Genomic DNA, 14,846 nt, shown 5'->3' on the forward strand with positions numbered 1-14,846 from the left:
CAGCTGGAAACTGAAGCCACACTATTAAGTAAATGATGGCGCACAGCAGCCAACACTTTCCGAACACCCGGAGTTATGGTGAGGGACGTCTCTGCCAGAGGACGGTTTGCCAGAAAGGCCTACATTCTGACTGGGGGGGGGGGGGGGGATTATGAAGATATCTGATAATGATCATCCTATGACAATAAGACTGCATAAGCTTTGAATTTGACGCGGAAATCGTCGCTGAGGGACAAAACAATATTCTTTAGTCCACTCGCTTTCGCTTTGAAGGGCCAATCGCTTCATCCTCATAATGGAAAAATAAAAGTAATAAATACAATAACAAAGCTATTTGTTCTCGCTCTGCCCAGTCAGAACCGAATTGTTCTCATCAATCTCCGTACTGGCCAAACATTTTGGCTCGTCTCCCCGTCAAGAAATAGAAAACATAACATTGGTCAGCGCTCACATAACCAATGAAAATCTGATACTTTTGCGGATGAAATTCACACACACACACACACACACACACACACACACACACACACACACACACACACACACACACACACACACACACACACACACACACACACACACACACACACACACACACACACACACACACACACTCTTACTGTACACAGACACAGGCGCACACGTATAGGAAAACAGTAAGCAGGATTAGCCTTCTGCTTCCACCCATATATTTAGTGGAACAAGCTCCTCTGGTACCTCTTTGCGGTGACGGTCAAACCCCGAGCTACTAACCTCAAAACGTGGAAATTCAATTAAGGCGAATTTAAGTGTTTCATAAAGTCATAGGTGGCTGTCCAGAGGAATGCTCATAAAATCCTGTAGCTGAGGCATAATCGCGGAGCGCTGACGGCCACACTACATACACACGCCCTAACTGGAAACCACAGGACGGTGACACAAACTTATAAATGCAGTCCTAGATCCTCTTATAAATCGCGGCTATTGGCCAAGGTCTAAGTAGGGGCTTCCCTTCCTCAGCTGTGTAGACAAGACAAGCCAGACAGACTGCAAAGGCCAATATGGTCACAGTAGGATCCCACAAACTATCAATTCAAGTGTTCTTTCAAGTCAAAGACAAACTCTTGAGTCTCACTCTTTGCCCCTACAGGCTCTAAACTGCAGTACTACCACATATCCGTTTATGGGAACTATGGCAATGGGTGCTTCTAATTCTAGTTGTAAAAGGGTTCCACCAACAACCAGGTTCTGTCCAATAAGTGGCATTGGATGCAAAGTGTAGCTAGCAACCAGGATTGTGTTGGAAAATGGGACCACACAATAAGCCAATGAAAACCAATGGGTAAACAGGGGTGTATGTTATACGGAATATGGTCAAAATATAGCTCGTACACAGGGAGCTCCAGGAAACCACAGGGCACCTCAACCACTGGGCGCTGCTTGTTTCCTAAGGACTGTTGCTCAAAGAGCTGACGGCAAAATCTGGAGTGTTAATTTAACTTACCAGTAAGGGTCAATATTGCAGGAGAACAGCGCTTCTCCACAGAGGATTTCACAATAACTAGTAGTACTGTATGGCAGGGGTTCCCAAACCTTTTTGTCTCAGGGCACCCCATAAATATTTTTTTTAATCCGAGAAACCCCTATATTATAATTTTCACTCCCAGCACCTTATATTTATAGCATATCGTGGTTGTCGGGTGGAAACCTTGTGTGTCCAAAACCGTTATTTTGTATTTATCATCTATAAAATGTACTAAACTAGATGCGAGGCGTTGTGTGCTTGTAGATACGAGGTTTCTGCCTGACAGTGACGATATTTTAGTGATTATGTTGCGAGGAAAACGTTGAGATAATAGCCATTTTGGTTAGAACTGACTGAAAATAACTTACTTGTACTTCAAGTTTAAAATTATACTAAATAATATTTTTTCAAGTGTCCAAATAAATTCCAAATATTATCAAATGATCTCACGGCACCCCTGGACTGCTGTCACGCTGCGGCACCCCAGGGCGCCCCGTCACCCACTTTGAAAACCCCTGCTGTATGGTTACGGTAACACTGGCTTGGACGAGCAAGTTCTTTGCCTTGGCTGGGACATAATAATGACCCATTATCTCTTTGGACGTAATGTTGAGTGGCTTCGTGGATAAACAAACACATAGCAATTATGACCATGAGCTGTCAGATTGTGTCTATTTACACACAGTACTCTGTAAAAGCCTCATTGTGAATTTAATTCAGGGATTCTTTTTTACTGTATACAAGAGGTGATAGGCTTGCAATACCCCGAGTACTGTAGGTTGCAAACTAAAAAAAGAAAAAGAAAAAAAGAAAGAAAAAAACTGCCCGATCTACTGTAATCTCAAATCTACTACTGTGACATACTGTAGTGATTTCCCTTTCGTCAAACACTAGATAGAGTGAGAGAGGGCAGACAGTCCTCAGGTCTCAGGTCCTGGTGAGACTGTTGATCTCTCTATACAGCACCCATCAGTCTCAATTTACTTAACGCACTTATATGCTGCCAGAAATCATTTCTCGCTTGAAATGTGACAAATAAAGTGCGCTAATGAAGTACCTTTTTACTGGCAGTGGCATACAGTGATCCCGTTAAGATTGGCACCTTAATGACATTCAAATATGAACCACATTGCCAGATGCAGGGGCCGTAACCAGCCAGGGTATTAGATGTAAGAGGGTGATTACCAAACAGTTGTTTCTGCATGTGACCATATGGGAGCTGCCGCGTAGAGCTTACAGCTCTGGGCTATTCTTCACCGGGGCTAAAACAAAAACAGACACATGTTTATGACCTGGCCTCAAAGAGAGTTTCACTCAGTTCACATGGCTCCTTCCTTTTTCTTCTTCTTTTCCTTCGTTTCCCTGCATGGAGGGGAGGAAGTCAAGTGTATTACGTTGCATGATGCCTGTCCCGCCCATTATGTGTTCGACCATATCAATCCCTGGAGAAATGGAAAACGGATGTGGCCTTTATTGAAGGATGAAGAGTCTGAGTGGCAGCGGGCGACTGTGAAGCCCCCTGATCAACTCCAGGCCACGTCTGTTTTGGTGTAGAGGGTGGTTGCCCGTGCCAAAGGAGCCATGGTCCAGGGTTCACGTAATCAAACAGCGCACAGTGGGTTACATTATTTTTTCTGGACACCGGCCGGCCTGTTGGTTTAGATGAGGTTCCTGCGGGGGCAGCCTAACCAAAAAAAGGGGGCGTTGTTGTCTGAACGGGACAGTTGGAGACGCAATCGCTTTTTTCCATCTCCCTCTCTCACTCTGAACCTCACTGAGGGGTGAGTCAGAGACCGCATGCCTCGGCCGGACAAGGAGAGAGAGAAACCATGAAGATCCTGGGGAAAAACCTGGAATAGTTGCTTCTAAATCTGTACTATGCTCTATGGGCGCCACATTCCTCCCCATCCTCTATCATATGAGTGTGTGTGTGTGTGTGTGTGTGTGTGTGTGTGTGTGCGCGCGCGCGCGCGCGCACATACACACAGAGCATACAGATCCTCATTAGCCTGGAGAGCCACCCGTCAGGTTTATGATCAAGCATCCTAAATCAGGACCATCCAGAAGAGATCCGCGATAGGCATCGTTTGGCAGCTCGTTCAATATTGTGCTTTGCAGCAGGAACTGGAACCAAATGAAAGGGACCACACGGGAACGATCTGTAGAGCATGCACTGCAACAAAGAGAACTTGAGGTCTGTGTTCTGTGCATTTATACACCAGACAGGGGAGGAATGGGAAGCATGTATTTCTGTAACCCACAGATGTTCATTACACAATCACTCGCTGTACACACCGCTTTTTTCTGATTCACAGGCCTGTGGACTGACGAAGGGTAAACACACAATTGTGTAGATGAGTGCCAGCTCATACTGTGGAAAAACTGACTTAATGGGCAAAAAATTGCATGCCCTTTGTTTCAATATTTAGTCACTTTTCACATTGTAGGCCCTGTGTATTTTTTTTAACTTCCCTATCCAATATTGTTACTAGAGAAACACACTGACAAAGGAAGTAAGGTAATGGCGAAGGATAGTTTTCACAGGGGTGCCTTAACCTTCCTGACAGGTCTGGGCCAGACCAGGGTCAGACAAGCATACTCCTCGTCTTTTGAGATCCACAGAGGTATCAGCAAATTTTTGCACGTCTCTGTCTGGGTCATATGGTTTCTATCAAATGAGATAATGGCCTTAGAGGGCTCTGCCAAAAATCTCACAGCTCTCATGTTTGGGTTCATCAGGAGCTTCGTCACAGAGGTGAAGAGTGGAAGGCAGAGGAGAGGGGGCTCAAACACCAAGCACAGAAGATTTACAGAGACAAAGGAGACGAGAAAGGGGGATGGAGGAAGAAAGTATAGAAGAGAGACGAGAGGCCAGAATAAAGCACTACAGACATCGTACTACAGACAGACCCGTTTCTGTACACAGGGGATTAGGAAAAGTCAACAAACATGGGATGGGAAGACGGCCTCATCCTCGCTATTACTGTCAGAACCAACATTTAGGAAAGGGATATTCTGGCAAGAACACCTCCTGCTTTTTACAATGGCTCCACCAGGAACACCTCCAACTAACCGACTCCTGTTCTGCTGCCACCTCTGCTAACCACTAAACACAGTAGGCTCCCCCATGAGTCATAGCCTTGTTTTATGGAGCCACAGTTGCCACACTTAATGACAGCGGGCACACTGACGTAGGCTCCAGACCACCAGCACGGCACTCTGCCTGGTGTGAAATGGACCAGAGATTTGGGAGGTGGTAAATTGAGAGTAAGGCCTGATTAATAATTAGTTGCACATCGAAAGTAGCAGGTCTACAATCAGCTATTATCAAGGCTCGACATGATGTGCAATTAAATCGTCACGGATGGGCAGAAACATTGTATCTCCAAGTTTCACATTTTTATGTTTTTTTCGGAAAGTAAAGCCTTGCTTCATCATAAAAGACTGTCGCACAAAACTAGTGAAAATAGCAGATCTACAAGCACACAACGCCTTGTGATGCGAGGCGTTGTGTGCTTGTAGATTGTATATTTTTAAAATAACAAAAAGGGAAGGTTTTGGTGAGTTTCCACCCAACAATGACAAATTATTTATATCAGGCGTTAGGCTAGGTGCCGTTTTTCCTTTCCTTCTCCTGGAGGTACGAGAAAAGGTGCACCCGGGGCTGTTGACCGCCCCTCCTACTCCCCCCCCCCCCCCCCCCCCCAAGTCCCTCAGCTGCTGCAGATTTGTTGTATTTTAATTTAAAATACTCAGTTTCCTGAGCCTGGAGCCAACAAATTTGATACCCCTGGCTTTAGCGACTGAGAGCTAATTGTTTGTGTCCACCCCCTCCTCCTACAAACGGAGAGATTTCATGTAGTGTTGGTTGTCATGTAATCAGCCCCACATGTGTGTTTCACAACAGCCTAGCCTAGTGGATAACACGGGGAGTGAATAAGGCATATGGCAAGTCTCCAGGTATAAGATTGCTGGGTTTCCCTAGCCAGCCACACTATGCCACGATGCAAAGTTATGGGGCTTTAGCATCCAGTGGAGTGGGAGTTCTTCTGTCCCAGCAACACACTCTCACCTGTAGCCCAGTACATTATGGAGGCTGATATACAACTCTCTCTCTAGTGTCTTCTGTCTTGGGCGCTTCGACATTTGAAGACTGCACAGGGAAAAAAAAATCAGGTTCAGTGGTGGGCAAAAAAAACATTTTGTTCACGTTCACGGCAATGATCTGTTCAAATGATTCATTCACCATTCAGCAACGCAATTGATCTGTGAAAAACACTATTTCGGGAGCATTTTTATTACTTCGCATGTACAGCCCGCCCTCCTGTTTGCCGAGGGGTATTAGGGGGAGGGGACAGGGGGTATGAACGAAAATGTGAACGTAACAGTTTAAATTTAGGCCTAGAATTATTGAATGCTTTAACCAGTGAAAAATAGCAGATATACATGCTCACAGCTGCGAGCTTGTAGATCTGCTATTTTTGAAAAAGTCGTGAAAATGTGTGCAAATCTTTGAATACGGTATATGTATTTTTAAAGCGAACGTTTGTGACTCAAATTTTGCTTTGGGTTAAGGAAGTGAACTAATCGTTTATGATTCATTCTTGTGAATCGTTATTATGAACGAATCACTCATGAACGTCACATCACTAGCTCAAGTATAGAGGCGTTTCTGAAGTTCTCTACTGACAAAAGGAAATCAGAGTGCCAAAATAGGCTCTCTTTGACCACCTGGCATCCAATGAACCCCAATCGGCCTCCTCATCCCCGCCCATGGCCTTATGACATCAAACATAAATAAAAGCAAAATTCTCTCACTACCACATCAAAGGAGTGCCCTCCTGCTGTGACCCTGATCCCTCGCCAGCTTCTCTGTATCATTTTCAAACACAGCCACATGGGGCAATTTAATAAGAGATGGACGGCTAATGTCTCTTACCCAGGCTCCAGTCAGTCAGCAAATGAGACAGTGAGCCAGGCAGCAAGCAGCCAGTCGCCTGCGTCTGCTGTAAGAACAGACCTCTGGTTTGCTTCAGTAAACCAGACATTGGATTTCCTCTACAGTATACTGTAGACGCGCAGGAGTGAATTAAATCACAAAGTTGGATAAAAAACACAAACAAACAACCGCCACAACTGAAACTCAGCCTGTTGGTAAATCGTATTAAAGAGTGAAAAAGTCATGCTCAATTTTGCCATATCGTCGTCGTTGTAGATCGGCTGTTTTCACTACTTTTGTGCGACAGCCTTGTATGATGAAGCAGGGCTTTACTTGGTGAAAAAAACGTACAAATTTGAAACTTGGAGATACAAGGTTTCCACCCGACAACGACGATATGCTGGGGACAACAACGTAGGAATTTCCTAGTAAAATCTTCTGTAAATTAACAAGAACCATACTATGGTCAAGAGATTGGGAGTGAAACCAAGTCTCCATGATAAAGCGTTCGGAAATGACAAGGTTAACGAAGCCCAATTAGATTTTTAAAAGCCGGAGGAAATCACATGTAGCACGACAGTGTTCCACGCTTTCATGCATTTCCCAGTGTTAAACTCCTAAAACCCGAACATGTGTGGCGCAAGATCTGAGGAACTAAGTGATCAGACACACAGGAGGGCCCAGTTTCATGCGGTGCGAGGAGATTCACCGTGTAAGGATTGGGAAGCTCTGTTTGTGGTGGATTCAATTATATCAATTGTGACATGTTTACCACTTCTACTGTTCTGAAACAATACTTAAATATCACAATCATCTGGAATCTGGAGTTTGGAACACTCATGTGGCGTTGTTTTTGAGACAACCCAGTAACGTGTCCTTAACGTTACCATATCCAGTCACACATGGAAGGAATAAGACAATGCTTTGAATAACAGTTGTGATTTCATCCTACAAGAATGCTGGGGATGTACTGTACTATTTGATCTCAGTGCAAAGTACTATTTTAACACGAGATGCAAAGCAGGTGCACTTCCTCTGATTGCCTTCCTGTGCTGCGGGTTCTCAACTACAGTAGGGATGGGACTATATGAAAATGTCATATCACGATTATTGTGACAAAAGAAATCGCGATTTACAATATTGTCACGATAATCAAAATCCATTATCCTGGGGCGGAACATTTGCCAAAAAATAGCAGATCTACAAGCTCACAACGTGTCACGTTGTGACGCGTTGTGAGCTTGTAGATCGTCTATTTTTTGGCAAAGACATTTGATAGAGAGTGATAAAATTACTGTATCAAGTATATACATTATAAGTACCTTTTACCAATAGAGGGTTTAAGTGGTACAGGATATTCAGCTCGGCAAATGAAAGGTGAATTGATCCCAGTGCATGACGGAGGACGATATCACGATAAATTAAATCTCCACGATACGTTTATTGTGAGTGTTTTTTATTCACGATAAACGATAATATCGCGTATCGTCCCATCCCTAAACTACAGTCAATACTTTGTGGAAAAACCACCACCAGATGACCGGAAATAGTGGCAGTCCAAAATAAAGATTTATTGACTTTTAGCTAGGGTTGACATAATTATCCGGCTACTTCAAGCCGCTTACGCATTCTGGAATAGAGCCTTCATCAGAGCACTATGAGTCAAAAGTAACCATAAAAAATCCTGCATTTCCATTCATCTGGTGGACTTTTACCACTATTTTAACACCTTTTGTGTTCCAGGTCGATGAAAAAGAATCCCAATATTTTTCAACACAAATCTTGCCTCGTGTCCTCTAACTCAGTGGTTCTCAATCTTCTTTGGCTACAGTACTCCCTTACACTGATTTCTGAAAGCCAAGTACCCCCTTCCCCTGACTACAGCTACATTTACATCAAAAGTCCAGTTTCAGTCCAGATGAAACCATGCAAGGCATCAACCTGCTCATCAGGAGCAACTTGGGGTTCAGAGTCTTGCTAGTGTCGTCTTACTCTTCAACACCAACTCAGGGGGAGCCGGGAACCCTTCGGGAGCCCTCCGTGTTCAATGACTCTACCCGAGCCACTGCCGCCTGAGTCAATGCACACACACTGCTGCACACAGTGTGTGCGCAACATTTATTGTAGCACATCTAAATGAATATCAGAGCTCCATGAAGCTACCAATGTTGGTTCCTTTATTAGCCAGATGCATAGAGGCAGAAACAGCTTGTGAGAGGGGACATTGAAACAATAATAAGTAGCAATGACATGACTGGAGTCCAAATTATATTAACATTATACTTACAGTACAGTATGATGTGTTGAAACCTTTACCCTTTTTTAAATATGTTTTGCTTATCAGTGGCAAAAAAAAGAACGATTAAAACAATTATGCCTGCACGGAATGATAAAATAGGCTTTTTGGACAATTTGAGCAAATTCTAATAATATACTGTATCTGCTTGTCAACTCTTTGTAGGCCCATGCCACAATTAATTATCATTATTATTCATTATTACCCGGCTTGGTTGAATGCTTGATTCTGATTGGTCGAGCGCTGAAATCAGCGGTGAATTATGAGCGTATAATGACCGCTCCGCTCTATAATTCACCGCTGCCTAATCAAAGGCTCAGAGCAGCTGCTGCAGTCAGGATGCACTGTGTGTTTTTAGTGCCGTATCCAACATGGCAGCCATGTTAACAAACACACAGCGTCATTTACAACCAAACGTTGCTCTGAAAGATGTTTTAAAAACCATTTGAGGCGAGAAATAGACGACGCAGTAACAGAAAATGGATTCTATTTGACCAGCACTTCCTTGTTTTCCAAGGCGACCGTGTTGCGCTCGGAGGGGACGCACTTTCAGCCGTCTGTAAACAAGGAAATACTTTGTTTTGTTTTTAATTTTGAGTCAAATTATTAATTTTATGTATTAGCCGGGTAATAAGTGCTATAAGGTCTTGCTGCTTGGTCATTATGGCTTATATGGACACTTCGGGCTGATAATTCCCCTCGGCTCCCCCTCGGGGAATTATCACCCCGTCGTGTCCATATAAGCCATAATGACCGCACAGCAAGACCTTATCGCATACTTATTTATTATCTAAAATCTGCAATTCAACCCTACTCTCAAACTAACAGAGTAGTGGCCTTTTATCAGTTGTCACGACAGTTTGTGAGATACAACAAATAAGGGAGACGCACACAAGTTATAGCAAAGTAAATGGCACATTTATTATTAACCCAAGGAAGGCAATTAACAAAAGCGCTTTTGGGTGTGTCAGTCAGTGACATTAGTAGTGCAGGTGGGTAGATAGGGTAAATGTATGGTGTGGTGATGTTGTAAGCCAAAAGAACAAAAATGTGCACGGTCAAAGCAAAAGTAAGGCTGCATAGAGGAGAGAGACTCCATTGACTAGTAGTGGACAGTTTTTAAAGGCCTAGGGAACACTCGGACCGAGGTGTTCCCAGTGGAGCCGATGACCTTCCGGCTGCATCCACCAGGAACCTGCAACAGACAAGCAGAGAACAGCACAAGCCCTGGCGAATAGAGCCGGAGGTTTATCACACTCCATGATCAAAACGGACAGGCCCAGTATCAAATGGATTTTTTTTTAACACACTAAGTGATACTGTCTCTTTTCTAGTATTAGAGATCAAAGTGACTCCATACTGGCAACACCAGATGTAGCCCAATAGAAGCCTTGCCTTGTAACAAGTCTGAGAATAGCATCAGCTTATTGAGTCAGACATTTAAAACATTCACCCCATAGCACAGATGGAGGTAAAACAGTATTATCGTTGGAGAAAGGCAGCACAGAAGCCCAAATCAATTGATCACAAGCACCTGTTCGACACAAGTGTGAACCAGACATAAATGAGGTGGCCTGAAAGGACACTCGTTTTTTCAGGCCCCTCTATCTGCCAAATCACATCTTGCTAACTGAACCCTAGTCTTTGTGTGGCTACTAGCGATGGGTATTTACGCACTAGATCTCGCTGGTATGGAAAAGCCGACCAGCACACTGGCAACCCTCTTGAAACTGCAGATGTGCCCTCGAGGGAACTGCTCCAACCACACTCACCACAACACTACCAACATGAAACCCAAAGAGGAAACGTCGCTGAACCTAGGAGGGGATATAAGTACAACTAGAGAACACCACTTAGTCAATACCTACAATCCTGTCCTTAACTCATGTGCTGCCATGGCCGAGGAGCCCGAAAACAATCCCGTTGTACGGCCCTGCCATGCCTGAGGAACCCGAGAATTTTTGAAAAAAAAAAAAAAAAAATAGGCATGATAGCGATCGCAAAATTGCATGTTTAACCCCCATAGCAACCCCATCTTTCAAACATGGCAGCCATCTTTGTTTACATTTTAGGAAAACATAATGGCTGCTATCTCATGAATGCCTGAACGGATTTCCATTCGGATTTTTTTGTTTGAAAGCTGTGAGCAATGTGGACACACGTGGTGCATTATCTAGGCATGGGTGTGCATGATCCGTGCACTATGAATTACATGGAAGTCTATGGAGACAGTTTGGCATATGAGAGTACGAAGGTATTGTTAAATGGCAGCAGATGAGTTAAAATTGTACCCAGCCCAAGCCAAAACCGAGACGCAGCACAATAATGAACGAACTCAATGAGCATCTCCTAGTCGAAAGCACCAAACAAACCAATCAAGGATTTTAACAACTTAAGCCCTATATACTGTACGTGCTTTGTCTTACGACATAGTGGAAATAGCAGATCTACAAGCTCACAATGTGATGCGTTTTGTAGAAGATTGGGATGCCAGGGTTAATGAGGTTGTGGCAGCCATGATAGACAATCCCTCACTAATGCCAGATCTGAACTTACGAATTACAAGCATCCTCGCAGACACGGACAAGGCCACAGAATTAACAATACTCAAATAAACTCTGGGTTAAGTTTGGACAAAACTGAAGGCCACACACGAGAATACAATTTGTCACGATTGGAGAACAGAAACGGATGAGCCACCACGACAAATACGAGATGAACACAAGTTATAACAAAGAAAATTACAGACCACACAAGTAATTAACACAGTGCTCTGAGGGTTTGTCAGTCCACAAAGTAGTGTGGTTCTTTGGCTCGTAAGCCAAAATAATTAAAAGGAGCAATGTAAAAACAACAAAAAGGGTCCATATAGGAGAAACGCCAATGACTAGAAGTGGACAGCTTTTAGCCATTTTAAAAAGCCTTCTTTACCGACGAGTCTTGAAAGATTTCTTTTATATTCCATTTAATCCAACATTATGCTGCCGTTTATCTGCTCAAAGCAGCGATTCTTGTTTTGACCGGAAACATTTAAAAACCGGATATGAAAAAAAAACTGATCTGCAAAGAAAGCTGCTCCTTATTGGCTAAGGGCCCTGCCTTTGTACTGTCCGTAATTTTTTTGCTGAGAATAAACTTGACATGTAAAGATTTGGTATAACATACTAGTCTCGCCTTTCAGCAAACCCACAATTATCAATCTGTACATGTATACTGTAGCTACATATGTACAGTACCAATTTAGGATTTAGGAGAATAAAACATGATATATAAATACTCTATATACCAATCAGTGCAAGCTAAAATGCCATTGGTATGCTGAACTTTCACCATGAGCGGAGAGAGACACTGGAGGTTAAATGGGGATCCGAATAAATAATAATAATATAAATAATAAATAATGGGGATCCAAATGAATGAAGAAGCGCAGAGGGGAAGACAGAAACTTTCCATGGTTCATCAAGGACGAGGTACAGCAGCACCTGCTGTGTTCTCATTCATTCTCATGGACTACCGTTTGTAAGGTACAGGTCAGCTGAATTTGATTTGTGATACATTTCCAGTAGTATTTCAAGATAAGACCGCCTCACAACTGTCTAGAGATTCCCTAGTTACCCTACATGTTAAAGAATGTCATGGAAGAATGCAATTCATTTAACATCTGGGAGGGATGAAGGGAGTGAAAATGTCTTTGAGGTTCACAGCAACAACTCTTGCCAGGTCTTAAAGGTGGTTACAAGTCACAGTGGTGCAAACACTGTATGCATAGTTGCATACTGTATGTTGTATGTGCATGTATGCACACAAGTGTGTGTGTGTGTGTGTGTGTGTGTGTGTGTGTGTGTGTGTGTGTGTGTGTGTGTGTGTGTGTGTGTGTGTGTGTGTGTGTGTGTGTGTGTGTGTGAGACAGTTACTACAGTATGGTAAAGTCAATCAAATGACACCATCCTAAGCAGTTCTTTCCAAGCTAATATTTCACCTCTGGCTTGGCAGCACCGAGGGTTACCAGCAGTGATGGAATGGCTGTCAGATTAAATTTTGGTTTGGTGTTACTCACCACTGCATGAAACTGCCAGGCAATAGGTCTATGACTCCCTGGCTATATGCAATCTGAACACCTCCTATATCATTAGAATACAAACCAACATTGGGGTGAATAATCGCCTTCATTTAACATTCATTACATGCTAGAAAGAAAGAATAATTTATAAACTAGACAACCAATATATCCAGAGTGTATTCAAAACCCAGCAGGCCTCTTTGCCCTTCCCCTTTGGTTTAACCTTATTTACTTTTGCTGTCAAAAATGTGTTCCCATCTTCCTCACTTTCGTGTACTTGTCTTGGACTGGTGGGAAGATGGCAGATTAGGTTATTGGCTAGCAGCTTGTGGTCCAGTATTACAACTTAAACCTCCCAAAGTGCAGTTCAGCTTGAAACCATCCACCTGCTAGTGCTAATTGCCGGTCTAATTCACTAGAGAGGCCCTTCATTCCACCAACTCACTGCTGGACAAGGGAGAAAGACAGCCAATGGAATGGAAATTGTTAAAAGTTCATTGCTAAATGACGGCGGGGAGCATGGAAGACTGACACCCAGGGCACCACATTAGGTGTGCAGAGAGATAGGTCAAGAGTTCGACCCTCCCCTGAGGCGTGTGAGTGTGAGTGTGCGTATGCGTGTGTGTGTGTGTGTGTGTGTGTGTGTGTGTGTGTGTGTGTGTGTGTGTGTGTGTGTGTGTGTGTGTGTGTGTGTGTGTGTGTGTGTGTGTGTGTGTGTGTGTGTGGGTGTGTGCGCATGTGAGAAAGGTGAATATCAGAGAGAGAGAGAAACCAATTTAGAGGAGAAAATTTAATTTAGAGTGCAAAATGAAAAACACAAATTCATTATGAGGCTATGTGCTTCTTCAAATACAGTACATGTCTCCAGAGGGATTTACTGTAAATGATCTAAGAAAAACTCAGCATCTGATCCAACATCAGTCCTATCACCATGACCATCACTTCTTATGATGTACCCCAAAGTGAATCCATATATTTGTGTGCACATTCCTCTGTGTGGGTGTTTCCATTTTAAAGTTCTACATGTGTCAGCATATAACTAATATTAATAACTACTACATGACCTCTGTAAAGAGAAAAAAAAAAAAAATTGCTGTACAGGGGTGAATTTAAATATTTTTCTTCCAGAAATGGATGATTTTTCCATAATATTGAGATTTGTGAATAGCCAAAATAATTTCGATGCCTTTCCAAACGTCCCGAACCTCTGAAGGGAGGATGTGTGCAACAGATAAGTGTTCACACGTTACCTGGGCAATATTCTTGTTGAGCAAGTAGACCCCGTATTCAAAATGAAACCGCTCTCCTCTGGGGTACAAGGGGAATCTGTAAAAGACAAGAGAAGAGAATAAACCTCAAGTCACACGCAAACCGTGATTTACCAATGGAGTGCAAAAGAAAAAAGAAATAAAAACAGGTTTCATGTTTAAAAACAGTGTGGAGGTCCTACAGTATGAAGAAACATTCAAAATCAACTAACATTTCAAAGAAATAAGAAGCATATATAACACAGATTGGGCCTTTTGAAAATATATTGATCAACTCCTGGGATTTTAAATGTTTTGCATTCCTTGAAAATTCAACCCTCAGAGACTTAACCTAATCTGTCTCTTTCTGGTTCTGTAATTGGATGAATTCTTCCGTTGTTGACAGTTTCCGTTTCTGTAGCCAGCAGCATTTACACACTATAACACTTGCAGATGCTTGTGGAAGGCCAGTCTGGGGTCTGTGATCCCATACCACAGCCTCCACCTCCCCATTTTGGTTAATCTGCGATATCAAACGGGAACGGAAGGAGCCGAAAAGCCCTGTCCACCCGCTTCACGCTAAGGAACAAAGAGAACGTTTCTCCCTCCCTGAGTGGTGGGAAAGTCCCATTGGAACTGGTCTGATGTCTTAGTTAGGGACTGATGATTTTTGAAGGGGGTAAAAAAAAAGAACACTTCTTATGGGTGATGGGAATGATAGCCCTGAGTATCAGCAGAATGCTGACACTACGGGTGGGAAAGTTCTCATCGCTGCCAGGATTTAAAGGCTGGACTCGTCG

The 14,846-nt window shown here is 43.2% G+C and overlaps 1 protein-coding gene across 1 annotated transcript in view; it reads right to left on the minus strand.

Moving 5' to 3' along the window:
* Positions 1–14,846, minus strand: part of uvrag (UV radiation resistance associated gene) — a 123,372-nt gene that overhangs the window by 37,464 nt on the left and 71,062 nt on the right. Inside the window, exon 13 of the mRNA XM_080748904.1 lies at positions 14,050–14,125. Within this exon, the coding sequence (XP_080605030.1) occupies positions 14,050–14,125 (76 nt within the window). The remainder of the gene's footprint in view (positions 1–14,049; positions 14,126–14,846) is intronic.

Source organism: Nannobrachium achirus, assembly GCF_963921795.1.
Source record: "Nannobrachium achirus genome assembly, chromosome: 19".
Classification (NCBI taxonomy): domain Eukaryota; kingdom Metazoa; phylum Chordata; class Actinopteri; order Myctophiformes; family Myctophidae; genus Nannobrachium; species Nannobrachium achirus.